Genomic DNA, 26883 nt, shown 5'->3' on the forward strand with positions numbered 1-26883 from the left:
GCAATCTATCAATTGCATTTCTTTTTTAGATTCTGTTTCCTGTCCATAATCTGTTTTATTCTAACCCGTTAAATGTATTGTTCAATATGGGCTACCTTTATCATCACAGAGACATTGGAATTTCATTTACATGTTTAGAAGGTATCGTCAGCAGATGGAGCTCTCCTAAAGACAAACCATTCTTAAGATCAATGAAAGGCTACAGGAGAAGGTGAAAGTACTCTGTACTTATATAAAAACAAAACAGAAACTGAGAATAAACACCAGCTTTATCAAGTATGGACAAGCACATTTTGGAGAATAAAAGATATGTTGAAGTGAACTGTAACGGCTATGTTCACATACTATCCCTTCCATGGTTATTTTACATTCTAAAGAATCCTTCAAAAGAATTCCTTACATTGTGCTCAGGTCAAAATGGTCAAAAGTCAGCAAATACAAGTTCCGTACATACATCCTGTTCAGGATTAAGTGGTAGCATGTATTACACATTTACTCTCCTGAATAAGGGCTCTATAAAATCACCATGACGAAAATATTGAAAAGAATACTACGCCAATTCATTCAGCTACCACCAGTCTGACATTTCTCAGTAAGATTCTGAAATGTGTTTAGGCACGATGAAGTTTATTCATTTGGGACATACTGCATGTTAAATCAGGTGCTTTTTGAAGCACCTGTTCCTAAAACTATCCTGTTTAGTAATATATTATTCTCTGTATTGGTATTTTACTTTCCTAAATGTGATTCAGTCAGTAAAAGCACTGTGTGAAGAATGTGTGGGTACTCAAGTCCGGTCACACTGGTGTGTTTGCCCAGGGCCTTAAGGAAAAGGACGCCGGTTGAAATCTAGGGAGTGTAACTGTGCAACATCCTGGAGGGGAGGGCCCTGGAGTTGGCATACTTTATCCTGAGTCACCCGGTTGCTTGGCGACCACGGCACTGGCCAAACATGGGCATTGTTGCTTAATGAGTTTCTGGGACTATGGGGCAGGGAAAGTGTGTCAGTCTCTGATTGGTTTAAATGTCAGCAACGAAGAAAAGCCTTTGTTTCAGTGAGACAAAAAGCATATTTGTTGAATTCTTGACAAAGCGACAGACAACAAATTGAGGTGGAGGGCGGGTGGTGGTGGGGGGTTATTTCAGGTTTATTTTTGCATCATTTCCCAACACTTTGGTGTGCAGTTCACAGAACCTTCATACATGGGCACATAATTCAAACCAAACATCATGCAAGAGGCCAAATCCACACACACACACACACACACACACACACACACACACACACACACACACACACACACACACACACACACACACACACACACACACACACACACACACACACATACAATCAAGAGGACAGCATTTCTAGCTATTACCATGATTGTTCCTCACATTTATATACTGCAAAAAAAAAAGAAAGACAGAACAAAACCACACAAGCCAAACGACACAATGTACCAGGTAGAGCTATTCTGATTTAGTGGCAAGATAACACATACGTGCCCTTTGTAGTGTGGGTCTGACGTTCTAGGGATAAAAACCAGACATGCTTGAGAACACAGCTCAGTGCCACACACCTGGCCAGCCCCCGCCTTGCAATGAAATTAGTACCTGCTCCACAGCTGCCCTCTCAAGACTCCCGTAATCTGATTTAAATGCGAGGAGGAGCTTTTACTCTCGACTCCCGATTTCCCCTCTCACTCTACTCCAGTAGTCTTTTCCTCATTGCTGGCCCATTACACACACCACACTGCATGTTTCCAGAGCAAGGATATAATAACAGCATTAGAGAATGCTGCCGATGATTTTTATTGTGTGGACTTTGACGGCAATCTTGGTTGGGAAATACCAGTGCATTTCTTTGACATAGTTTTTTTGAGAGCTGCGACGGCAGCTATAAAAACACAATGATTGCATTTTTTTCCCCCAGGAGATATAAATATAAATATTCTAGTCATTTCCATTCAGTCCCACATGCACAAGTGATACGAAGATCTTCATGACTGAAGTTATTTTCAGTGGTACAGCAGCAAGTTTTCAACCCCAAACCATTAAAGCTCACATTATCAGTCAGGCCATCATACTTCAACCCCGTTAGCCCATGTCTTATCTAGGCCATTAGAGAGTAGCAAGGAGTTAGTGGCACATGCCAAACTTTACACAGGAGTTTTCAAAGAGGAACGCCCTTTCAGTGGATCAACACAATCATAATGTACATAACTATTTCACTCAAACACACACTGCACTCTTGCAAATCCAGTGCACAAAGCAGTTAGAAAACACTTTTTTTTCACTTCATACCTACATGACAGACACACACACTCAGACACAAACACAAACAGACACACACAGACACACACACACACACACACACACACAGACACACACACACACACACACACACACACTTGTCTATATACATCCAAACAAAACTTTAAAAAAAAAACAAGTTCAGGGATTCAGAGAAGTGCAGGTGAATGCAGCGGTGGGTCACCATGACAACCATAGCCTGTGATGGGAGCTACAGGAAGGCACTGGGATTGGCCCTCGGGTCCTTCTGATTCCTGTACCTATACGTGAGCCACACCCCGAGGATCTGAAATCAAAAGGACAGACAGGTCACACGTCATACTCTTGTGACTACCTGCCACGAGCTGGCTGGCATCAACCAACCCACGAAGAATGCATGGGCAACCGCAGATGGCGCCTACTTCCACAAGGAGCCCCGGCTGTGCCAAACCTTGGCTAGAGCTGTGCGATTTTAAAGCAGCCCTCTTCATGGCAGATGGTAGAGACGGAAGCCACATTTCCTTTGAGAGGGTGGCAGCACAACTACAACAACACTTTCAAGTTGATAAAATGGCAAATGCGGACATGTGTGGCACATGATTACTGTAAGTCCACATCCTGGTGTGATCACTACAAAATCATGTGAACTGCTGGAGGAAACAGTCCAGGGCAAACAAAACTGGTTAGACTGCTTCACATTAGCATGACTGAGGTCAGGATCCAGCCAAATTCTTTAAGAAAAGTATTTCTTCACTTCCTTAAGAGCATGTATTGGACTAATGTGTTGGGCCATGCATATCAGTCAGTCAGACAGACAGAAAGAAAGACAAAAAGAAAGACAGAAAGAAAGACAGAAAGAAAGAAAGAAAGAAAGAAAGAAAGCTCACCTCAGTGAAGCTGAAGAAAAGGCCAATTCCACCAACGAACTGCAGCACCTCTCCTGCGTGTTCTTGGATCTTATCAGCGCACGGGGTGCAAGTATTCTGAGGGAAACAGGCCTATGGAGAGGAGAGGGCTCAGAATCAACCCAGAGTCATTGTGCCATCATCAGAATGTAGTTAAGATGACCTGCAAAACCCTTTTTTCGCTAGGTGATCACAGAAAGTAGTCAATTAAAAAACATGACTACACAAAGTGTTCTATTAGATATTCTTGTCAACAACCTACAGGGGTTAAAATCAGTTTGGTTAGCTATCGCTGTATTGCAGCTACACACAGTATGCTAAATAAAGATGAATGTTGAGAAAATTAAAGTAAAAAACAAATGACAACCTGATGAATTTCTGCTAAATAAATACGCATGTGATCAACGTAATCCCAGTTGGTATGAGTGTGTATGTTTGCTAGCGTCTTACAGCAGGACAGGTGGCGTTGCGGTCGACTTCATGAAAGCCGCAGCAGTTCAGTGTCTTCTCCACATCAGCCTGAGTGCTTACAGTGTTGTTCCAGCCCACCTCAAGTAGGTGCTCCTTCAAGCGAGCATAGTACACACAAATGTTAGTATACACATTAGTAAACACACGTATTCACACTCATACTCTTGGATGGCTCACGTTCAAACTCTCACACACTCCTCCTACGCCACACTAGTCTAAGCACCTCTTCACTCCTTACAAGCGACTACGTCACTGGGTTTTCATGTATTATTTAATTACTGACAAAGCGGAACTGACTCAGAAAGCATTGTGGTAGAGGTCAACATGGGAGGATGAATGCCTGAAACATTGAATGCAGTGCTTGCTGCTCTCAGTATGTAAGGAAAAACTACCATCCACTAGTTACCCTTCCCTCACCACATTCTCCATGAATGGCCCTGTATTTGCTTAAAGGCTTTTGAAGCCTTTAGCTGTGTGATTTGCATACAGAGGACTTGCGCTTGCCTGTAGGCTATGCATAATCTTATCCTGCTCCGCCATACATACCTGTTGGTCTTTGTTGATGGCCAGACAAGCGCAGGACACAGAAAACTGCACCACGAACACCATGAACAGGATAATCATGTACTAGTGTTTCAGCTGTTAAGGCACAAGTCCACAAAATACCGAAAAGAGCACAACTGATTTCAGCCATGGGTATGGGTTAAGACTTTGGAATTTTAGTTACAAACTTGTTTTCAGCCTAGTTCAAAACCGACCGTTTCATGCCATACATGACGCACAAAAAGTTTTGGATATCTGGCTTTCGGTTGACATTTATGGAAAATATAAAAAGTTCAAGCTACAGTGGTATTATATCATGAAAGCAGGGCATCTAAGTAGAAGCAAATATCCCTGACTTTTTGTGTTAGACCTATATATAAATTCAGGAACCCTTAAATCTATAAGAACTTGAACATGTTAGCGTGTATTAAGAGAGCTATGATTTGAAGATTCCTGAGCTGATCATGTCGACCGGACTGCCAATGGATTGCAAGAGATCCACTGCAGCCTCCGTCCACAAGGGCCCAGTGCACTTTGGCGCAGTGTGAAATCGGATCTGAACTACACAGGTCTGGTTACATACACATACATCACTGAGAAGTGCACATCAACATTTCCACGTAGGGAAGCAAAGCCAACCCAGGGATATGACTACACACAACTGTATATCAGAGAGTTCATTACTATCATTATTAGTCACATGTTACTCATTTATTTAACTGAAACTTAGCAGGGCAGAACTGATGTCCACCAAAATGCAGGTTCCTCTAGTTTTTTTTTCCGTTAAGTCTAACAGTGCACATACATTCCTCAGATATGTGTTAGTGTCTTCTGTCAGTGACCTATTCACAAGAGTCCCAATGACACGGCCATGTCTACTTTTATCCACTCCCCCATTCAGTTGGGAATAAAGGCGTATTGCATCACTGTGAATAGGTTTACTCTGCTGCCACTAAATGTTTTTCTTTTTTTTTTAATGGTGCAATGTCCTCCATCAGCTGCATAATTCAACAAAGATGGTGCCCTAAAGATCCCCTGACCTAGAAAACTAAAACAGCTAGACCTCCAGGGGGGAGGAGAAAGGATACGAAGAAGAGCAGGACTTGATGATGCTTCATGGCTCCAAACAGGCCGGCCAGGGCAACAACGAACAAGAAGACCCCGACAGCGATGACGCCCCCCACCACCTGAAAGCTAGACACCAGGCCGAACCACTTTCCCCAGGCTGCGATTCCAATCATCAGCAAGCTCACCATCTAGAAAGAGGACGGAATCAAGATGAAAAAAAAGTGTTTGTGTCCTGATATGTGAGTGTTTATCAATATAATATAATTTGTATAGTTTATCAATGTAACATGTATTTTTCTTTTGTATTAATTGTTTCATTAAACATTTTTAGGCTTGAGAGCAATCATGTTGCATTTAATTAGGCCTGTCAGTGTGGACATTTGGTCTGACTGACAAATCACTGGCTTGCCCTATACCCTATCCACTTACCAAACAGTCAATTGCAACTAGGTCAACAGTGAAATCTTACAATTTAATCAGTTAACTAAAACTGTAGTGTCCAAATTTATCTGACACGGATTCTTCAGAGCAGAACAGGCCACGTGGTTGATGTGACATGCAGGCCAGCATATCTAATAGAGCGATGCAAAAATAAGCCCATCGGCAAGAGAGCCTAACCGTTGTGTTAGTTTATGTTAGATAAAGCAGGATACAGTTAGGCCCAGCCACGAACAAAGGCAGGACGTGAATTTTCTCCCTGACACGCCAGAGGAAATGAGAACGACAGCTTGTTTTGCCTCTGATTTTGTATAATTCAGACATTTGCACGACCCTGGTTGAAACCCGAAACGTTGTTGTTGGCCTTCGACCGTCGATCTAGCCTAATTCCAGACAATGAATCATTTTGAATAATTGATACAGCGGTGTTCACTCTGCGGACCAGTAGCCTATATTGTTTACAACAATTTGCATCTTGACCCTATCACAAACATTGGTATTTATCTTAACGACGTTCAAATTGCCTTCAAGTCGCACCATATGGAAATGTCTGGTATGGCTTACTTACAACATAGAGGATGTTGAGAGCGCAGAGGGAATTCTTTGAGCAGGTGAATCCAGCGCAGCCCATGGTGGCGTTTTTTTCTCCTTTTTTTTTACGTCTTTAAATTAACCTCACTCCTGTCGCTTGATGTTTCCAAAAGCAATACTGCAATAGCCTGCCAATATTCAGTGAATAATGTCCGTATTTCTCCTCTAGCGCGTACAAAACACACCTTGTTTCTTTGGAAAGCTAGACAGCATGAGCATATGACTTTCAGGGGAGGGACTTTGGAATGCTTTGCGTTCTGGTTGGTCGGTAGGCAGTATCTAAGATTCATATGCAAATGATTGCGGAGATGCGGTGATGGCTTTGGACCGCTGGCCAACAGCAGCATCATCCTGACGCTGCGCATCAACTAGATACAGTCAGAGGATGATGTCTGAGAGTTACAGGAAGCGTTCTGTCATCCTTGTCAGTGATGGCATGAAACGGTCGGTTTTGAACTAGGCTCTAAATAAGTTTGTAACTAAAATTCCAAAGCCTTAACCCATCTGAGGTCTTTGTTTACATTTTATGTGCCTGAAGCAAATGTTCTGTATCAACAAATGGAACAAACAGAATGGTAGGAACATTATAGAAATAACTCATCACAAATTAAGCCCACATTGTAGGTGAAGTATAGCCTAATATTGTCCTTTTTGATAGGCCATGTGCAGCCTGCAAACTGCTTATGCTTATGGATAATTTGGTGTAAAAGTGAACAATTAATCTCTCAATTCTAAAGTCTAAACCATATTCTGATACACGTGCTTTTAACTTTGAAGACTTACAGATTTCAATAAATTGATATGTTCTATTTAGAGGTGAAAAGGAGTAAAACATAAAAGTCATGATTTACATAAATAAGGCCTTCTGTGATGATCCGTTACCAATCCTTACTCCATAATTATAAAAAGAAAACTTAGAGATCTTATAACTTGGCAGAAATCATGTTGGTTATGTATTTTCCCATGATAATCTCTCTCTCTCTCTCTCTCCCTGGTTGTGTGTGAGTGCCTTGATGAAGCAGTTGAACAAAATGCATGTTCAGTACACGGGGTATTAATGGATCTCATTAGTTTATTAGCAGCAGATGACATGTACAAGTAAACAGTGTGTCTCAAGCAACATGTTTTCGTTAACATAAACACATATTCTAAGGCCCAAATCCAGATTTTAACACAACCTCAATTTTGTGCCCAAAATATTAGAAAAGAAAATGATATTAAAATCCATTCCTTCAGGTTATTGGTTATTGACTCTATTGACACTATTGTTGACTACAATCAAAATTAGTCACTGCATCAATTCTTGTACCATCAAGCAATGGGCTTTCAATCCATCAGGCCTTCATCAGAAACATTTTTTTATCATTCAGGAGGCAGCGAGTGTACCATTTGTGTAGTTGAACAGTTAAAAGACCTATAATTCTTACTGATAACATCACATTATCCAGCAGGACTATGCAAAACCTTGCAAACACCACACAAGGTCTTACTGTTAGTGTTAGAAGCCTTTTTGCTGCACTTATACTTTAGTGTAATAATATTTAACAGCCTTAACAGAGATGCAGCATTTAAAAACCTTGACAGATGCAAGTATTATAATAAACATAAATACTGATAATGCTTGTAGCAAAAGTGTAATTTCACTTTTATCATTTCCCATGCTGAAACTTAATCAGTAATTTTACTTCAATCCAGTAACTTTACTTTTACTGTTAACTTTGAAACTGCAAAACAAATCTACAAAATGATAAATACATACAATGAAATTGTGAATATCAGGGATGTGTTTGGAGGTATCTGAAATGTATCTCAAGAATGTGAATATCAGGAATGTTCAGATGTATCTCTTGTGTCACTGGTGCCTGCAGGTACACTGCCGTACGCAATGTTCTCACCATCAGGCTACTCAGCAACGAGGGGGGGAGAGAATTTCCCTTGTAAATATTTACTACAAATTGGCTTATCATATCTTCCCAACTCTTCACTGCACTGTAGCAAATTAACGTTTATACTTTTCTATAAAATAAACAAATGTATCCTACTTGCAGCACAATGTGGAGAGAGAGAGGAGAGAGAATGAGAGTGCACACATGCAGTAATTGAGTGGTTACTGAACTTGCAAGCTACTTCCTGCTGGTTACCAACAAACAATGTTCAGCGAATTCAGCTATTTTTTTTGTAAACAACAATAACAGAAAGGATGGAGGCTGCAAAGCTAGAGGAGTTATTTCAGATGGGCAAGAATGAGGTCAATTTGTTCCTGTAGGCAACCTTGGTTACCGCTGTTGTCCAGCAACATTCTCTTCATTTTACAAGGTCAATCATCATGGAAGAACACATCTTTTGAAGGTCAAAATTGATTCAATATGAGTCCAACGGAAGTTTTTGCAGTGCAACATAATCGATACATATTTCAAGAGATTCAGTGACAGTGCAAAAGAGGTGAAGAAATCTCTACATATTGTGCTCTGCCTAACACTGTAACAGTTTGGGCCCTAATTTAACTTAATTTAATTTAAATAACACAGAGACTAAGTCTACAATCTAAGTAAATGTCACATAATAAAAAAGTAAAATATATTTGCTAACTCAATACCATGCACAAAATCCTATACAAACATCAGTTATCAGTTCAATGGTCCCACACATTTTACAACGACTTTAGATCTATTTTGACTTCACTCAGAATGTCAGCACAGTCTTCACATATGAATGATTGAATTGAATGCTTTTGTTGCCATTGTATTTTACAATACAGCACAATTAGGATGCCATCCTTCTACCCATCCTCAAGAAGATATATCAGTAAAGTCATGTGACTGACCCCAGGAGGCTTGGCTCACCCTTCAACACAAGCATCCTGGCCAACAGGCTGTTGACGACAGGGCTTTAAGGCCAATGTCCACTGGCGACGACATTTGGGCCTATGGATTTGATGCTCAAGAGATTCTCTAAACTTTGGTGTTGACGCACCCGAGCCCAGTGGGCTTTGCCATGTTAAAAGCAGTGGAGTTCTAAACGTTGACGTCACTTGACAGATACCGCCAGTGAGCGTTGCCCTTAAATATTGGTGCTGACATGTCATCAGCTGTTCTAGTGCGCAGGCAGATTTGGCTGAAGCAGACCTCGCTATACCGGAAAATATCAGAAAATAACTCACCAATATGGTGGCAGAGCACTGTAATGCGTTTCATCCAGACTCCCAGAGTGTTCTGAATAAGGCTGAGAAGTCTTGCCACACAGAAGAGTCTGTTTCTCGTACATTCATTAGAGTCGGGGGGCTACTCTTATCCCCCACACCAGACTCAGCAGGTTTGACAGGAGACAGATTTCAGAACTTTGTAGCAAAGTCTTTTTAATATATAAGTGTCTCTGTTTGTAGCCCCTGCTAGTGGTATAAAGCAGCTGCCACTGCAGCAGCCAGGATATCATCTGCGTCTCAAGCCTAGAGGGACACTCCAAAAAAGGCGCAGGTGTGTACATTGGGAAACAACCTTGGTGTCTCAAGCTGTCAAGGGGGCATACCGTCTGCAACCAGGCAGGGCACTAAGAGCTCTATCATGGGATCGCTTCCTGGTTTGAGCTTTACTCCAAAAAAGGTGACCCCCCCCCCCCTCCAAAAAAAAAAGACAATAACATTTCTCTCCTTCAACAGTTGATTTGTTGTCTTTGAACTATTTTCAATTAAATATAGGATTGGCATGATTTGTAAATCATAGCGTTCTTTTTTTAATTCAAATTATTACAAACTTTTTCGGAATTTGGGTTGTAGATGCAGCGGACACTAGCAGATCCAATGACACAGGTGTGTACATTGGGATGCAACCTTGGTGTCTCAAGCTGTCAGGGGGGCATACCGCCTGCAGCTAGGCAGGGCACTAAGAGCTCCATCATGGGATCTCCCCCTGGTTTGAGATTTAAGAGGGGTATCTGTGACGGAAATTTATGCAGCAGCATCTTGGAGTGCCCCATGCGCATTTTCTCGTTTCTACAGAGTCAAGGTGGCAGCGCCAGCCCTACTGGGTTCAGCTGTACTCTCTACAGCAGGGGTTTTCACAGTGGGTGCCGGAGCACCCTGGGTGCTGTGATACACAAAGAAATTAGCCATAATATCAATTTCAAAATACAGTTGTGATAGAGGTGCAGACATTTCATGCACTTTAGTTGAAAGCCTATTCCTGATATTTCTTTTCATATTCTGTTCACTGTTTCTTTTTTTCAAAAGTTCTATTAAATGATTTGAATTAAAGAGAGTGGTTCATTTGAATAAAAAAGGGAATAAAACTCACTTTCTCATAGGCTTATAATAAAAGCAGTTTTGGTCTATCCAACATATCACAAGGTTAACTAAAATGGAAGGAAGTACAAATAAAGCAGGTTGAGAGTAAAACGTTAAAAAAATAGGGGTGTTGTGGATGGAGAAAAATATGTTTAGGGGTACCATGAGCCACAAAGGTTTGGGAACCACTGCTCTGCAGTGGAGCCCTCCGTTCCTTCATGACCCTGATGGTATGAGTCATCCATAGGTGAAGACCATAGTGACTATCTGAGTGAGGTCAAACTTACAAACAGATTGTAAGTTATGTCTATAACTTAGGTTTGTGCACTTTGCTGATTTACTTTACCTGTTATTTAAAATGGAGCACAATGGCTGTCGTACCCAAAACAGTAATATTGAGCCAATTACACAAAATGCAATTGGACATAACAGAGCAAGCCTCTCTCTGTTGCAGTCCACACGGTTTCTCTGATCATCTGGAAAAAAAAAAGAAATTGTAAGGCTCAAACTGTTTGTTAGGTGGACTAACTTTAAACCCTCCTATTCTTCTGCATACACACTATCTGCATATTGTTACTACTAAACATGTGTGACTCAAAACCAAACACAGAAAAAAGCGAGAGAGACCTATGGAATGGGTTAATTTACCAATAGCTAATATACTGTGTAAGCGTAGCTGTTCTGCTGTCTTCTGAACTGTGCTGTATGCCCACAAGGAGGCAGTCTAACACAAAACAAAGAATGATGGGAGTCATTTTGGATTTATTGATGACAACTATGTCAAGTTAAATAGGAAGTTCCTGTTGCACCGTTGTTTTAGGGAGTATTATGTAACTAATATGTATCTGCCAATTGGCCATCTACAACGACCACCATTCATAATTCATTAGGTCATTCACCTAAAATTCTCTTCTCTTTAACTTATTATTCTCTGATTGTTTAGCAAGACGATGACAATGTCTAAGCAACACACCGAAGCTTATGTTTTGGTTAAGAACCAAACCAGCTTTTGTTCAAATCTACAGACCTGTCACTACTGAAAAACTTAAGGTTCATTTATCAAATGTTATTTTGAAGTATCAAAACATTCTACATAATGTCATCTGGTATAATTGATACAACTGACTAGCCTATGAGCTACACACAGACACATTTGATGGACATCTGTAACGCCCAATAAACGGCTCTGGGCATTCATAAGCAATACCTCAAATACGAGAAAATGAATACTTGGTTCCCAGACCACATCTCAATTGAAAATGTAAAAAAACACATTTGTACAAAATCGCTTTGTTTGTTCAAGATGGGGAGAAACTGTTTTGAGAATTTCAAATGTGAGCTGAGAAATGCACCAAAGCTGTAGTATTATTCCACTTCTCAACTGTAGGGGGACCCGAGAGCACATATTATTTAGTACTGCTTTAACACTAGATGGCAGTCATGCACCATTCATCCTCTGTTTCACAAGCTATGACCTTTTCCAAAAGTCTCCAGCAGGATCATGTCCTTGTGTGACCAGATGGATTTTGTTAGTGAAGTTTATTTTACTGGCTAAATAAACTTTTCATAAACTTGCTGGGGTCGGATGACGTCTGTGTTGTGCATCTGTGTGGTTACTCACAGTTATTGGGTCACGTGGTGTTGGTGGCGGTAACAATCGTAATGTCTCCTGCTCACTTGCTAGTGCTTTATAAATGAACAGAGAGGGAGTGAGGGGGGAAGCCTTACTTTTTGCTGACCGCATTTGACAGTTGATAGACTGGATTTATTAATGTCTTTGAATTGACACAAGACACCTTGAACTACTTTGGATATTTTGAAGATGACGGTTTTACCACAATAAAATAACTTAACTTTATTGGAAGCTACTGGAATTATTGAACAGTGTGTTAAGGAAGTTAGTCTCCCCCACTCAGCCTCTCAGTGACTAAAGCTTTGAGTTAAGGATTAGTCGCCTACACTGTTCATAGACTTCAGTTCAGCACTCAACACCATAATCCCACAGCATCTCATCTGCAAACCGCCTGGACCACCTATGGCTCAACACCTCACTATGCAACTGGCCAGTGGACTTCCTCAGTGAAACACCACAAGCAGTGCGAGCTGGCTGTGTGCTCAATCCCCTGCTCTACACCGTGCTGACCAAGGACCATGCTGGAAATTGTACTTTTGCATGTCATCCTTTGGATTTGTCTTATTTTGTCGTAATCCAGAAATAAATAAAATTAAATAAAAAAAATAATGACTGAACACCAACCTTTACAGATAATGGCCGGGTTTCCCAGGTTTGTTAAGAAGCTCTAAAGTGCGCTCTAAGAACGCTCCTAAGAAGTTCTTAGCACTTAAGAGCTTTTTTAACAAATCTGGGAAACCGGCCCATAACTGTGGTGTCTCATCTCCAAAGACACTCCACCTGATTCTGTGAAGTGTTGAACATTTATTTAAATAAATGTATTTAAAGATGAGTCTGCACTGTATTCCTTCATCAGAACACTGCCTGTTGATTAAGTGGATGGTGTTTGAGAGCAACAGCTTTTCTCTGCCTACAGTACATGACATGCCATAACCTGCAAACAGTCAACAGATCAACTATGCTGACCTGCTTGTTACATCTCATAACCAAAATACCATATCAGAGATGCATTCAAAAAGTCACAGCTGAACTTGTCAAGCGCTATGTGGAGACAAGTCTCTGACATCGTCAATACACGCACAGATTGATTCCATGTGTTCCGATGGGCTTGGTTCCAATAATTGGTTCCATGTGTTCCGATGGGCTGAATAAAGTTCTCAAGAAACTTGAGAGGAAGTGAGATTTGGTGGAGGACAGAATGAGGAGGATGATGAAATCAGGAGCCACCCACTGCATGACACTGTGGTTGCCCAGCAAAGCAGCCGCAGTGACAGACCTCTCTCTGTGCGCTGCAGGACTGAGAGGTAGGCCTACAGGAGGTCATTTGTCCCAGCTGCCATAAGGCTGCATAAGGGACCTGCTGATGCGCATTCATTCTATTTTACTACTAATGATAGAAGCCTCTTTTTTTAACTTTTCCTTTAACAACTGTTATTGGCCAGGTTTCCCAGAATCGTTAAGAAGCTCTTAAGTGCTAAGAACTTCTTAGGAGCGTTGTAAGAATGTTCTAAGAACGCTCCTAAGAAGTTCTTAGCACTTAAGAGCTTCTTAACGATTCTGGGAAACCCGGCCATTGTCTGTGTCTTTACGTTTTTATGAGTGTATTGCATGGTGAATGCTTGTTGATGGACAACACACTGTAGGCTGCTGGACACCTGAATTTCCCCCGTCGGGATGATTAAAGTACCTATCTTTCTCTAAGTAATTTACATTACATCTATTCATGTAGCAGACACTGATGCCCAAAGTGACTCATATGTCAACTGTATTACAAGGAATTACATTGTCCCCGCAGCAACTTGGGGTTAAGTGCATTGCTCACAGGCATTGAGACACAGTGGAAGCCGGGAACTGAACAGTACTCAGTGATTTTGAGAAACAGAGATAAATGTGAACAATTCTTGGGTAGGCTTGTCCCACCCTGGCCCCTGGCAACCACCATGTGTTCCAACTGGATGATCATGCTGATTTGAACTGATAAAGTTCTAAAGCATAAGTTGCCCAATTATAATAACAAAAAAAGATTTGATCAAATATGAAAGGGAACATGCCAGAACACCAACAGACCATTAAGGACAAACTCAGAGAACAGGAAAACCCAGAGCCGTATAGTAAGGCACTGAAATACAAAGACCAAAAAAACACAAGGTACTTGAAAATAGTTCACTTTTGATAGAGAAAGCAGATTGAATTTCCTGCGTGCAATACAGGAGACATCTCATTTACATCGAAATATTTAGGCAATATCAAGTTCAGCCAGCTATCTTTCTATGCACTGTCCATATAAATAAAATAGTGCTTGTCCTCTGAGTTTGTTCTTGACAACTGTTGTTAGGGACCTGAAACCGGCCATGAACATTGCTCAGAGAGGTGCCTTGTCTATCATCAGCTTTGGGGGACATATACACATAACTGTAAAAGTTGTTCCAAAGCTCTACCAAAAGCAGGTAAACCTAAACCTCTACCAAAACCAGACTTTTTTGCCAATGTTGATATGGTCTTAATTGTATTGTTTTTAGATATTTCATTTTTGTGCTATTTTTGTTCCGTTTATTCTTTTATTCTTTTATATATGCAACGCACTTTGAAACTATGTTTAGAAAAGCGCTCTATAAACTAGAAATGCAATTCCAAGGAATTACCAGTACATGAAAATGCAAAAAATTGTAGATATGGCTACTAAGGTGTAGCTAGGGTAAACATGGTGGTTGCATAGTTTAAAGAGAGTTGATCGTGTTAAGGTAGACATTTTAAAGCTTAAACATTCCTGTTCTAACTTAACTAATAATTTCTAACAGGTATTCTAAAATGTTAACTATGCTAACAATGCTAACCACGTTGATTAGCTAACTTAGCTAATCATTTTAGCAGTTGTGCTAAAAATGCTAACTATGCTAACAATGCTAACCAGGTTGATTAGCTAACTTAGCTAATCATTTTTAGCAGTTATGCTAACAATGCTAACTATGCTAACAATGCTAACTATGCTAACCATGTTAACAATGCTAACTTGCTAGTGAGGACTTTTATTTTGAAACAGTAGTTGCTAGGGTATCCATGGTGCCCACTATCAGGAATAAAGAAGTTACTGCAGTATAATCATGTTGGTTGCTATGGAAACGTTGGAATAGTTGAGTAGTTTCAGTGGTTAAATGATTCAATAGTGTATTATTGCAGTGAGGACTTTTATTTTGAAACAGTTGTGGACAGAGGAAACAGTTAACAGGATATGTAGTCTTCACAGAGAGATTGTATGCTTAAAGCCTGAGAGAGAGAGGGCTGCTGCAGGTGGGGCTGGCCACCTGGCATAAGATTCTAATTGCTCAACGACCCGATTGTGATGTCATAGAGGCCAATGTTAAGTCTATGGGGAAATTTTAATAGTTTTTATTTAATAGTTCAAAAAGTATAAAAGTTACAAAGTTGAAAAGTCATACCAACCCGATCCATTAGAAGACCTATGTCACAGAGTTTGAATGAAGTTTCTAAGTTAAACGGTTGAAGAGAAATTAGCATAGTTAACATTTTAGAATACCTGTTAGAAATTATTAGTTAAAGGGATAGTTTGGGTTTTAAGACACGAAGTTATATGGGTTCCCCGTCAGCAACGTTGTGCATCAGCACTGACTTACCCCGCAACAGCGTCCTGTGAGCCGAGATCCAGCCGGTTTTTGATGCTGAAGAAAGTAGTCCGGCAAGTTTCTGGGGTCACGAAAGTAAAGTGTTTTTCTTCTCAAAACCATATGCGTTCAAAAGAGTGATATATTTGCACCACAAAAACGTTGTCCAGGAAAAATTCAAACCTCGTTATCACTTACTTATTTTTCGCGATTCCTATCACTGCGCGCTACTGACAGCTGGACAACGTTTTTGTGGTGCAAATATATCACTCTGTTGAACGCATATGGTTTTGAGAAGAAAAACACTTTACTTTCGTGACCCCAGAAACTTGCTGAAGAAAATAGTCCGGCATCAAAAACGATCAAAAACCGGCTGGATCTCGGCTCACAGGACGCTGTCGGGGGGTAAGTCAGTGCTGATGCACAACGTTGCTGACAGGGAACCCATATAACTTCGTGTCTTAAAACCCAAACTATCCCTTTAAGTTAGAACAGGAATGTTTAAGCTTTAAAATGTCTACCTTAACACTATCAACTCTCTTTAAACTATGCAACCACCATGTTTACCCTAGCTACACCTTAGTAGCCATATCTAAATTTTTTTGCATTTGCATGCACTGGTAATTCCTTGGAATTGCATTTCTAGTTATTATTATTATTATTATTATTATGTGTCAATGGCTAACATATGCTCATATGCACATACTTCAAGAGAGTATCACTCTATACAGGGCACTACTGCATACAGTCTATTTATCTTCTGACAATATTCAAACAAATAATAATGATCCACAAAAGGGAGGCAAGGTTACTGTACCATAAATGAAGCTAACAGGTCTCTGGATGACCTGTCCCAGGGGATGGTTGACCACAGTGAGAGTCCAGTTCAAACCCTCGGCCATGTCGACAACCACTTGGGTTTGGAGCTTCAGCAGACCAGGGTCCACATCTGACTGAAGCACTTGGGTGTTGTGTGTGAGGTTCTGACCCGACCCATCCCTCCACTGGACCTCAGGTTGTGGGTAGCCCTCGCTCTCATATTGGAGAGTGAAGTTGGAGCTGTGGGCCAGGATAGAGAGCCTGGGTTCTGAGAAGAAAGCTGAATAAACAAAAAAACAAGGGTCAGACACAGTTCAGAGACCGAAGGAATTTCCGCTTAGCTCCCTACCCAGCTCATCCCATATTCTGTTCCAGGGCATGGCTGGCACACACGCACGCACGCACACACACACACACACACACACACTTGGGAAAATATAACCAACATAATTTCTGCCAGGTTAAGATCTCTAATTTTTCCTTTTATAATTATGAATTAAGGATTGGTAAAGTGTCATCACAGAAACCCTTATTTCATGACTTGTTTTACTCCATTTCAACTCTTATCCGTTTATTGAAATCTGCAAAAGTCATGTTTAAACACTGTGTAAACATTGAAATGGGTCAGTGAGTCAATAACTCACTAGCTGAAGTTAAAACTAGAGTTAAATCATTTTGAAACCTGATGTACTGTATGTGATCCCTCTTTTTATGTTTCTTTTAATTACTTTTTTTTAATTACTCTTTGCCCATGTATGCTTTTATCTGCTATTACTTTTTGGTTTTGTGTAAGTAAAGCACATTGAATGACCTCTGAATATGAAATGCACCGTTTAAATAAACTTGACTTAACTTGACCACTTTTGGTGTGTTCTCAAAATACTCTATTTTCCCTCTCAGGCATTCGGTGAAATATTTTGGGCACTGATGTCATCGATGGGCAATGCTAGATGACCACAGCCCATGGCACATGATCTTAAAGGTGCAGTAGGCAAGATGTTTTTGATCACATTCACCTCACTGAAACCTACAGTATGCTTTGACAGAAAAAAAAACCCTGCGCTTCTACGTACTTCCACCTAGAGCAAAAATCCACCGCTCCCAGTTCTTCTGGTCTAGTAAGGGCAGGGCTGCGTTGGGAGATCTGACTGTCAATCACAGTTTGTCCAGTCCTCTTGATTTAGACAAAATAAATGTTTATGTAATGCTCTCCTGCAACATTGACAGGCAATGCATGCATTTGATTTAAAATGTCAAGGCTGCCAGTCGAGGCAAAAGTTAACAACCCTGGATGTCCCATTTACTAATAGCCTAGGTAACGTCAAAGGAAAGGTCCTGACAGTGACAGCAGTTGCAGACTCTTACAATGCATGCTGTTCCAAACATAACATACTGTATGTGCGCTTCTATTGGTAAGTTTAATATATGTTGGCTTCATTTCATATTCCTGCAAATGTAGCCTACTGTAGGTTTAACAAGCTGCAAATTCAGCACAAATACCACCCACACACATCCCATGTCTACTTAATTAAGAGTAATTTTCGTCGGATAGACACAATCTATTGCGCACATACTGTAATAGCCTAATACAGCCAGTCCAAAGCATTTAGGGACCATTCATTATTTGTGTATATGATAAAGTGAATTCTTACTCTTACTTGCCGTGTTTATTATATCATCACATATGAACATCACATTATAGGATTTCGAGACAAGGGGCAAACGTCTTCACCACCATCCCTGAAATCTTATCCCAACCAATGAAATGCATTTGTGCCTATAATGAGGGTAGGTGAAACGTGTTCTCGAACACCTTCTTTTCCTCTCCAATCGTCATCAATGACATACAGTTGTACTTAACGCTGTCTCAATCTGTAACATGGAACCTAATTGGCTAATTCTAGCTGGTGCCAGAAAGGAATACCCATGAAACGCCATTCAATTTCAAACTTTTTTGGGCTGAAGTACAGTAGCTAACCTAGCATGCCATGGGCCATTGAAATTAATGGGTGCGGGATTTAGTCACTCTCTCCAGTCATGTATAATATCTACATGGTCACTAACAAGCACAAACTCGATGAGACGGTGCTTGGTGGTATTGTGGGAGGGGCCTGGGAGTTGTATACGTTCAAAATGTTGCCTAAATCCCCTCAATCTGCCAGATATACCAACTGCAGCTTTAAGCGGTATTCATATGGTGAGGCAGGCCTCTTCGGGGGAGGCACAGCGCGGTGGGAAGAATGAACATAAATTGTCTTTAAGGGTTGTAGAAAAATGACCGACACAAAAATAGAACATGATGGAGAAGCAAAAGCAAAGGAAAACCCATTGATGCCTGGAAAATATCTAACAGGGTCAAACAAGTTTTCTTGCATTAATAACAAAAGTGAAACCTGAGCTTTCTGACTCAGAGTGCCCTAGTTTAAATGAAGCATTGGTGCATAAAGTAGTCTGTTTATCTATTTCTCTCTACAATATAAATCATGTATTTATAACCGGATATCAGATATGAGCCTAAAGTTAGTGATGATTTATATGGAACATTGGCTGTAGTCCTAAGCAAAGAAAGGGAGATGATCTGAACCGTCCGTTCACCAAACAAAAGATATTTTCACGGAGAGAAGAGACATATTAGGGACGGAAATTGGTACAAACAAAACTGGTACTTGGTAATGTGTTTGCAATGTCACAAATTCTTTGAGAAAATGTGTAATTGCAATTGTAATGTAAAAGGATGGGAAAGGTTGTGCAGAGAAAGGGGTGTCATTTGATTGGCTGTCAAGATAAAATGTCAGCAACCTTTCACCGGCATTGTGAACAACACCTTTAAAGGAATACCCCTCTTTTGAACCCATCCTCACCTGCATAACTCAGCTGCACATCTGCCTTGTCTGATCCCTGTGAAGTACTGACACTACATAGGTAGTGCCCAGTGTCTCGGGGGCTGACCTGTGCCAGCCTTAGAGTGGCGTTCCCGCTTGAAAGCTGTTCGCGGTACAAGCTTGTCCTGCTCTTGTAGTCCGCACTTTGTCGATCCAGCTGATCAGTTCCGTAATAGAAGCTGTGAACCACCCTTAAGTCCTCTACTCGCTGCCAGGTCACAACAACGTCTTGTAGGCTGGGAGGAGGTGTGAAGGTGCACCCCAAAATGGCAGCTGGAAACCCATGGACTGCCACCACCTGCTTCTGGGGAACTCTCACTTCAAAGGCAGCTGCAAGAGAAAGGAAAAGGGAGGGAGGGAGGGAGGGAGGGAGGGAGAGAGAGAGAGAGAGAGAGAGAGAGAGAGAGAGAGAGAGAGTACAAGTTTAGGGTCTCATCAATTGGACAGTTGGATTCGTGGACAAACAGGTCAAGGAAACAGGTTATAGAATTTGACGCAATGCAAATACTAACTTGGACAGCTTAAGATCATTAAGAGCAGTGCACAGATGTTTGCACTACAAGCGTATTCAGGAAGTCTTCTCACTGATCAAGTTAGTTTTACGTCAGTTATTGCAGGGATATGCTAGCCTAGAAATCTAGACACCCCTAGTGGCAGCAAATGTAATTTGGCTGGCGGGGCAGTAGGCACGATCCATGGAGCTAGGAGCTGAGAACTGGAAAATCAAGCTGGCCAATCACAGCGTGTATAAAGTCGGTGGGCGGGCTTAACATAATGGTGACTGACATGTGACCAGAAGTTGCGACGGTAACGCATCCTGCTATTTGAAAGCAAGATGATGATTCGTTTAGCGTTATCCTATTCGAGGAGAGGGAAGGTTATGCATCCTGCTACTTGAAAACAAGAAGATGATTCGTTTAGCATTATCCTACTGCGGAGAGGGAATTTGAAAGACAACTGTTTATCCCATCCTTCCGATTGAGCCCTGACTACGGTGAGTTCCCAGACCCTACATCTTGATGTGGGTCTGGCTCGTCAGGCTAGGGATATGCCCTAATCCTATTCATTATCATTACAAGCTTGTGATATAAATACATACCCAAACCAAACCTAACTTTACCCAGTTGGACTTTGGACTAAGGCTAGCCAACATTTTTATTTCAGTTATTCAAAGATAAACCTTTAAATGTGTTAATAATAGGGCTGTCAAAATAACTTATCAATTTTGATAAATTAATTTGAGAAAACACAACTAATTAAAAAAAATAACACTGATTCATCAATATAACCTTTGACCTGGAGCCATTCTAATCAGTAACCATTAGACTGTAAAATGAAGGAGAGAGAAGAGAATGTGCTGCCTAGATCATTGATTCTAACATTTACTTTTGTAACATTTTTAGTCGATCGACAGCCCAGTTAATAAGCTAGAGTAAAATAATTTTGCTGATTCAGATTTTAGATTATGGGAGGTGATCAACAAAAGCCTATATGGACGAAACAATGGGATGGGGCAGATCGAGGATTATTATTATTTTTATTTTTTTTCGAAACAAAGGTACGTCAGACTAGGACCAAAGGGAATTTTTCGGGTTATTGAGAAGTCGGAACAATGGAGTGTCAGAGAATTGGGCAGTCCTTGAAAAAAGTCCCTCGCCGGTGGTGCGTCGGGGTTCTATCCGCCCTGTCGGGATTTATTTTCCCGATAATGACTGGTGTCACATTGTCCCTCACAGCTTCTTAATCCATCAAAATGTTTAGCTTAAAGGGATTTTGCAGGAAGTAACGTTTGTTTGTGTTTGTGTTAATGTTATTGCTGGTGGTATTCTCTCACATCACTCTATATCCCTAAGTTCACTTTAAAGACCTTCCATTCAGCATGTCACTGACGCGTGCAAATTCCTGGCTGTTGTCCACATTTCAGTAAGATTAACGTCTGAAGAAGAGTGAAAAAGGGACCTATCTATTTTCTTCTATTACAAAGAGAACTCTCCTCCAGGGTCCTATAAGTCCTCATTTCCCTTCTCTGCGTGTCAGTTTTACATTTGCTAAACATTGCACAACCACCTAGCATTGTAATAGGCGTAGACTTTACAACCAAACACATTGGATTCCCACCCTCTTGAAGTCATCCCTGCTGACTACAAAAGGGCCAACTGGGTGGAGTTGTATTATTGGCAAGTGGCATATGCTAAGGTTTGAGGATAAAACATTTCCATCTGGAAAATGAATTATCTTCTTCTTGGTATACCTTCTTTTGTTTTTTTTTTTTAAGTATATTTTTTGGGCTTTTGTGCCTTTAATTTTTACAGGACAGTAGAGAGAGACAGGAAGCGAATGGGTGAGAGAGTCAGGGTGGGATCCGGAAAGGACCACGGGGCGGGAATCGAACCCGGGTCGCCGGCGTGCGGTGCAGGTGCCCCAGCCAGTTGCGCCACGGCTGAGGCCCTTGGTATCCCTTCTCATACTACTCTCTTATCCTCTTGTCTCTGCTCTCACTCTTACTCTCCTTTTTTCTACTGTTCTCTTTACTCTGTTGATGAGCTCTGTTCTATTTGTCAAGAGTTGTCCAACTCTTCACAAATTTGATAGATTCATTGTTTATCTGGTTTATTTGTTTATTACATTGGTTTCAACTTAACATTCGGGCAAATACCCTTTAGAACCCAAGATAAAGCAGCCCAGGCTTCTATAATTTAGGCTGCGTTTAGACTGCAGATCGGATATGCTCAAGTCCGATTTTGTGCTCATATCCGATCCAAATTCTTCAGTCACATAAAGTTCAGACACGCTTAATCAGTCAAGCATGTCCTCCATTCAGGAAATATGTTTAGACTGCCCTACATCTTCAGATAACTTCTCCCTAAGCACCAGCACAAATGCTGGTTAGATATGATATCTTTACGAGTCCGGCCAAGGTCATCTCTTCAATGCAACAGCACCTGCTCTGTGCACTGGGAAGCACCCGTAATCGCTAGGCCATTCTGAATCCCACACAGCTTTCCGAGTGAAAACAATGTTCACAGTATCCTGAACAATCAAAACGTTTGTATGAAGACCAGCCTTTTTTTCCAGGAAGGTTGGTATAATAATGACTTGGACAATAATCTGATGGAATTTCTTGAATCCTTTTGAATACATCATTCCTTCATATTTTCACACATCTGGTTGACTGTAGCAAGCTGAAACAGCAAAGACTGGTATTGAAAAATGGTCTTTGATAAAAAAAAAAAAGAAAAGACTAACAGTATATACAGTATATACATTACATTGCCAAAAGTATTGGATCACTTGCCTTGACCCCCCTAATGATTTAAGCAACATCCCATGTTCCAACATGACTGTGCACCAGTGCACAAAGCAAGGTCCATAAAGACATGGATGACAGAGTCTGGTGTGGATGAACTTGACTGGCCTGCACAGAGTCCTGACCTCAACCCAACAGAACAAACGTTTCTGCCATCAGGATGAAATACTTGCTAATTTGATGTGATTAAACATAGAACAATACAACTAGGTGAGTGTTCATTAAATTCATGCATGCGTGTGAGCATTTGCGCGTCAGAAACCGAAACTAATCGTAACGTTGTAACGTGAAAATATCATTATCACGAAATAACGTGATAATTTGTAACATGAAACTTATCTTGTAAAACTTGAAAAAGATCTTGTTATAACAAGAAACGTTCATGTAATTACTTGAAACTTTCACGTAATTACTTGTTACTGAGCCTTTTTTTTTTTATTTCTAGTGTGACAGCAATACGCCACCGTACCTTTTGACTTCTCCATGTTAAAACACATCTAATGAACACTGCTAGATACCAAACATTGTGGTTTTATATAGGCAAGGAATTAAAAGTTATAGACAGGTGGGGCTGGTAGGATAAGTCTTAGGAGATATATTATTTATTAATATTAATTTAGAGCCTGAGCCAATAATAATAAAAAATAAAATAAAAGGCTATTCATGGATTTCATCAGGTCCCTTGCCACAGGTATGAAATCAAGTCCCTATTATGAATGCAGACTGTATTCATTAATAAACATGTGGTAAAGGACCTGATGAAACTCCTGCCCTCTGAAGTTTGTCTACAAAAAAGTGCATCTTTGCAAATATAAGGACTGGATATCTATCTTGCCATTTTGTCTTGTGGGGAACATGGGCATTTCTAATGATCGAACCTGTTAAACGCTCACGGGGATGAAGAAATTGGAAATGTAGACTTGCTCTACAGCTACACCATAACGCACGTGGTGTGCATGCGTTCATTCTATTGCGCATCAGTTCAGTGTTGCCAGATCATCAAGTAGCATGTCTGAAAAGCCCAAAATAATCCATATTTCTTGGCCGGTCTTGTTAGGGGAGCTTATTTATAGGCATAAGTTAAAATACCTGTACAAGGCGCTGCACGAAGCAAGCCCAAAAGAAGCGACGCATAAAAAACACTCCTCTAAAACCCCGTCACGATACTATGTGGCAACTGGATGTGATTCATTCATGGCACTAAATCCGCGTTCGGAATCGCACTGTGTCCATCATGTGCATGGTAAGGTTCGCATCCCGTACATGGAGATAAACCGAGTGCCTAAAACATATTTAGGCTAGAGGAATGTAATATTGAGATAGAAAAGGGCAAACGTGGAATGAGTGAAAGTGCAGTATGGCAATTATAGAGTTGAGGATCGGATAACTTGAGTTAAGAAACTCAGAGAAACAGTCAGCAATGTGAAGTCGACGTTCGAAGCTATTCAGGCTACTGTTTTTTCCAGGTTCTTTCTACGCACTTTACGCTCGTAAAAGTCTGTTAGGGAGGAGCAATGAGCTGGCCATAGGCTACTGATAATAAACTTTTCAGAAAATAATTCTCAAAAGGCCCGCTCCTAAGTTTCTGAACCTTTTGAGGTGCAATGTATTTGGCAGTTTCAACGGAAGATTTCCAACTTGTGTCAGTTATTTTGTGCATGACTTACCTAGGCTACCACATAATCAACAGTGGCCTACGCTACAGATTTGTTTAAAAATAAAACAATCGGGGCATTTCCTCATCTCTGCTGGTCTAGTCCACTTGCCGACGTGGAGTTACCGTAGCCAGAGAGTTACCAAGGAGTTACCGAATAAACATACAAAGTTAACCTACCCGTTTTTCAGATGGAATTCACATAGATTGAGCGATAATAATCATGAAAAACCAAAAACTTTCCTCAAGAACAGGACGCATCGACTACGCACAATGAATTCCAATACAGTCCCGATTTTTTTTGAAGATGAAAGAAGCAAAGAATAAGATGGTAAGCTTACCTCCACAACAGGTGAACACAATAATCACGATACCAAGTCTTCCATAATCTTTCATTTTATCAGCTTTATCAAACTTGTGGTGGCAACGCCTATTATGACCTTTAAATGTAGGCTAGTCTATAGTCTATCACCATGTGAGCCTGCTCAGGTCCTCGCGTCGGACAGCATGGTTTTCCTGCTCGTGCTTCAGTGGCAGATGACATCAGTGCGAAACCCTGCGAAAATCATTAATTCAATCATTCTGCTTTGATTAGTGAGAAGCTCTTTTTTGGGATGCGAAAAAAAATGTAAACATTTATTGCAAAAATGGTACTCAAACACAAATGCAGATGATACAATCAATACCCAATCAATTAAGTAAATTGAATTCATCAACAAATAACATATAATAAATACAAATACTCACATACAAAAGCCTAATAATAGCCCTAAGCCTAATAATAATAAAAAAAAATGCACACATCTGCAGTTGGCCACATTCACACATTTTGTTTTATCAGGGAAAAGTGGTGGATTTTTACATTTGACTTAGAGTGGGAACACTGAAATAAACACGTTAAAATGTTTTCACAAGTTCATATTATGCTATTATTCTTATGTCTTCTACAGCCAGCCATATCACTGATATGCAATCTCTCATGTCTTGAAGCTTTTCAAACGACAGGTGGGGGGAGAAGTCCTGAGTCAAGAGGACCTAGAATTCCTGAAAAGTGCTGAGGCCACATACCTGTCAGCTGAGGAGTGTGAGGATGAGGAGGACAAGGCGGCCTTTCTGGTCCTCCTTTCTAAATGGAGGTCCACGCGACTCACAAGGCTTTTGCAGCGGTGCCAGAGCCAGTTGAAGGCTATGGCAGGCTGGGCCGTAAGCCTGCCTGTGTTCGAAAGCGTGTAACCGAAACTGGACGTTTGTCCTCCTGTGACCCCCCCCCCCAACAGGCAGGAATCCCTTGTTCCTTGATTTGATTGGTTAATAAAGACCATGAAAGAAACTATTGCCTGTTGTATTTCAATTTTAATAGTAAATTCAAATAAGTATTTAGTAGATGCAATTAAGCATTAAGTAGGTGTAATTTAGAGTAATGTAATTAAGTGTATTTAAAATGAATATGAAATATTACAATGTTGAATGGCAGTGCATAACAATAAGATGAATGTTGGTTATGTAGGCCTATCCCATGTTTAAAACCATTACATTACTACTTTAAATAATTAAAACTATAGCCTAAAAAAGCAAAATACAGTTACACGAGTGACAGTCACACGACCAAGTATGGTGAGACAAAATAAAACGTGGTGCATTTCTAAGCAGGTAAGAGGGATAACTATATTGTGTGGCGCAATAATATCCACAAATCACCTTTTTTACATGGTTGCATAAATGTTGTTAAAATGAAAATGTATGTCCTTTTGCCTTGACTTTTCATATGACAGCGCCATGTATGTAAATTTTGTGTCAGCTGACAGTGGGACGCGCGTTTTGGGCACGAATGAATGGGTTTGCCCTTAGTTTAAATGGAGGCGCGGTGAGTGCGCGGGAGAGACTATGTTCCCCGGTCGCAATACATACCGGGGAACATAGGACGCTTTTTTGGAAAAGCGGGGAACATAGGACCCTTTCTAAAATTTAAGAAAAAAAGGGTCCTTTGTTCCCCAGTCCCATACAAAGTGGGGAACATAGGACCTGGGGAACATAGGTACGCTCCCGTAGCTTCACAACAAGAACTGCAAAAGTGGTTTTGCTTGCCGTTTGATTTTTAAGGATGCCATGTTTCTTCAGAACAGAATGCATACAGTAGGCCTACATCACCAAAATACTGCGCTTGCAAGAAAGAATACAATATTTTGGACATGCAGTTCAATCTAACATTAAATTTTGTCAACGTAGGCCTAGAGTAAGTCATTTGGGGGTTGGGGTTGTTAAGATGTACAGTATTGTAACTCTTCCAGCCTACTGTTCCATATACTTATGACAGGGAGACAACTCAGAACTCCTCAATTCAGCAAGGCATCTATTAGTTTTGCTGTCAAATGCTACTG

General features: G+C 40.7%; 2 protein-coding genes across 2 annotated transcripts; both read right to left on the minus strand.

The window, feature by feature from the left end:
- Nucleotides 1-1127: 1127 nt before the first annotated feature.
- tspan13b (tetraspanin 13b) lies at nt 1128-6532 on the minus strand. Its single transcript, XM_062528912.1, has 6 exons — nt 6289-6532; nt 5303-5470; nt 4218-4298; nt 3651-3764; nt 3183-3293; nt 1128-2602 (listed from the first exon to the last, which is right to left on the minus strand). Exons 1-6 carry the CDS (start codon nt 6349-6351, stop codon nt 2528-2530), a joined length of 612 nt encoding a protein of 203 aa, XP_062384896.1. The 5' UTR covers nt 6352-6532; the 3' UTR covers nt 1128-2527.
- An 831-nt stretch (nt 6533-7363) lies between these two features.
- Nucleotides 7364-25027, minus strand: LOC134072300 (CD276 antigen-like). Its single transcript, XM_062528913.1, has 4 exons — nt 24847-25027; nt 19524-19874; nt 16661-16942; nt 7364-11066 (listed from the first exon to the last, which is right to left on the minus strand). The coding sequence occupies exons 1-4, from the start codon at nt 24899-24901 to the stop codon at nt 10933-10935; spliced, it is 822 nt and encodes a 273-aa protein (XP_062384897.1). The 5' UTR covers nt 24902-25027; the 3' UTR covers nt 7364-10932.
- Between the last annotated feature and the right edge of the window lie 1856 nt (nt 25028-26883).

This window comes from Sardina pilchardus, chromosome 24 (genome assembly GCF_963854185.1).
Source record: "Sardina pilchardus chromosome 24, fSarPil1.1, whole genome shotgun sequence".
Taxonomy (NCBI): Eukaryota; Metazoa; Chordata; class Actinopteri; order Clupeiformes; family Clupeidae; genus Sardina; species Sardina pilchardus.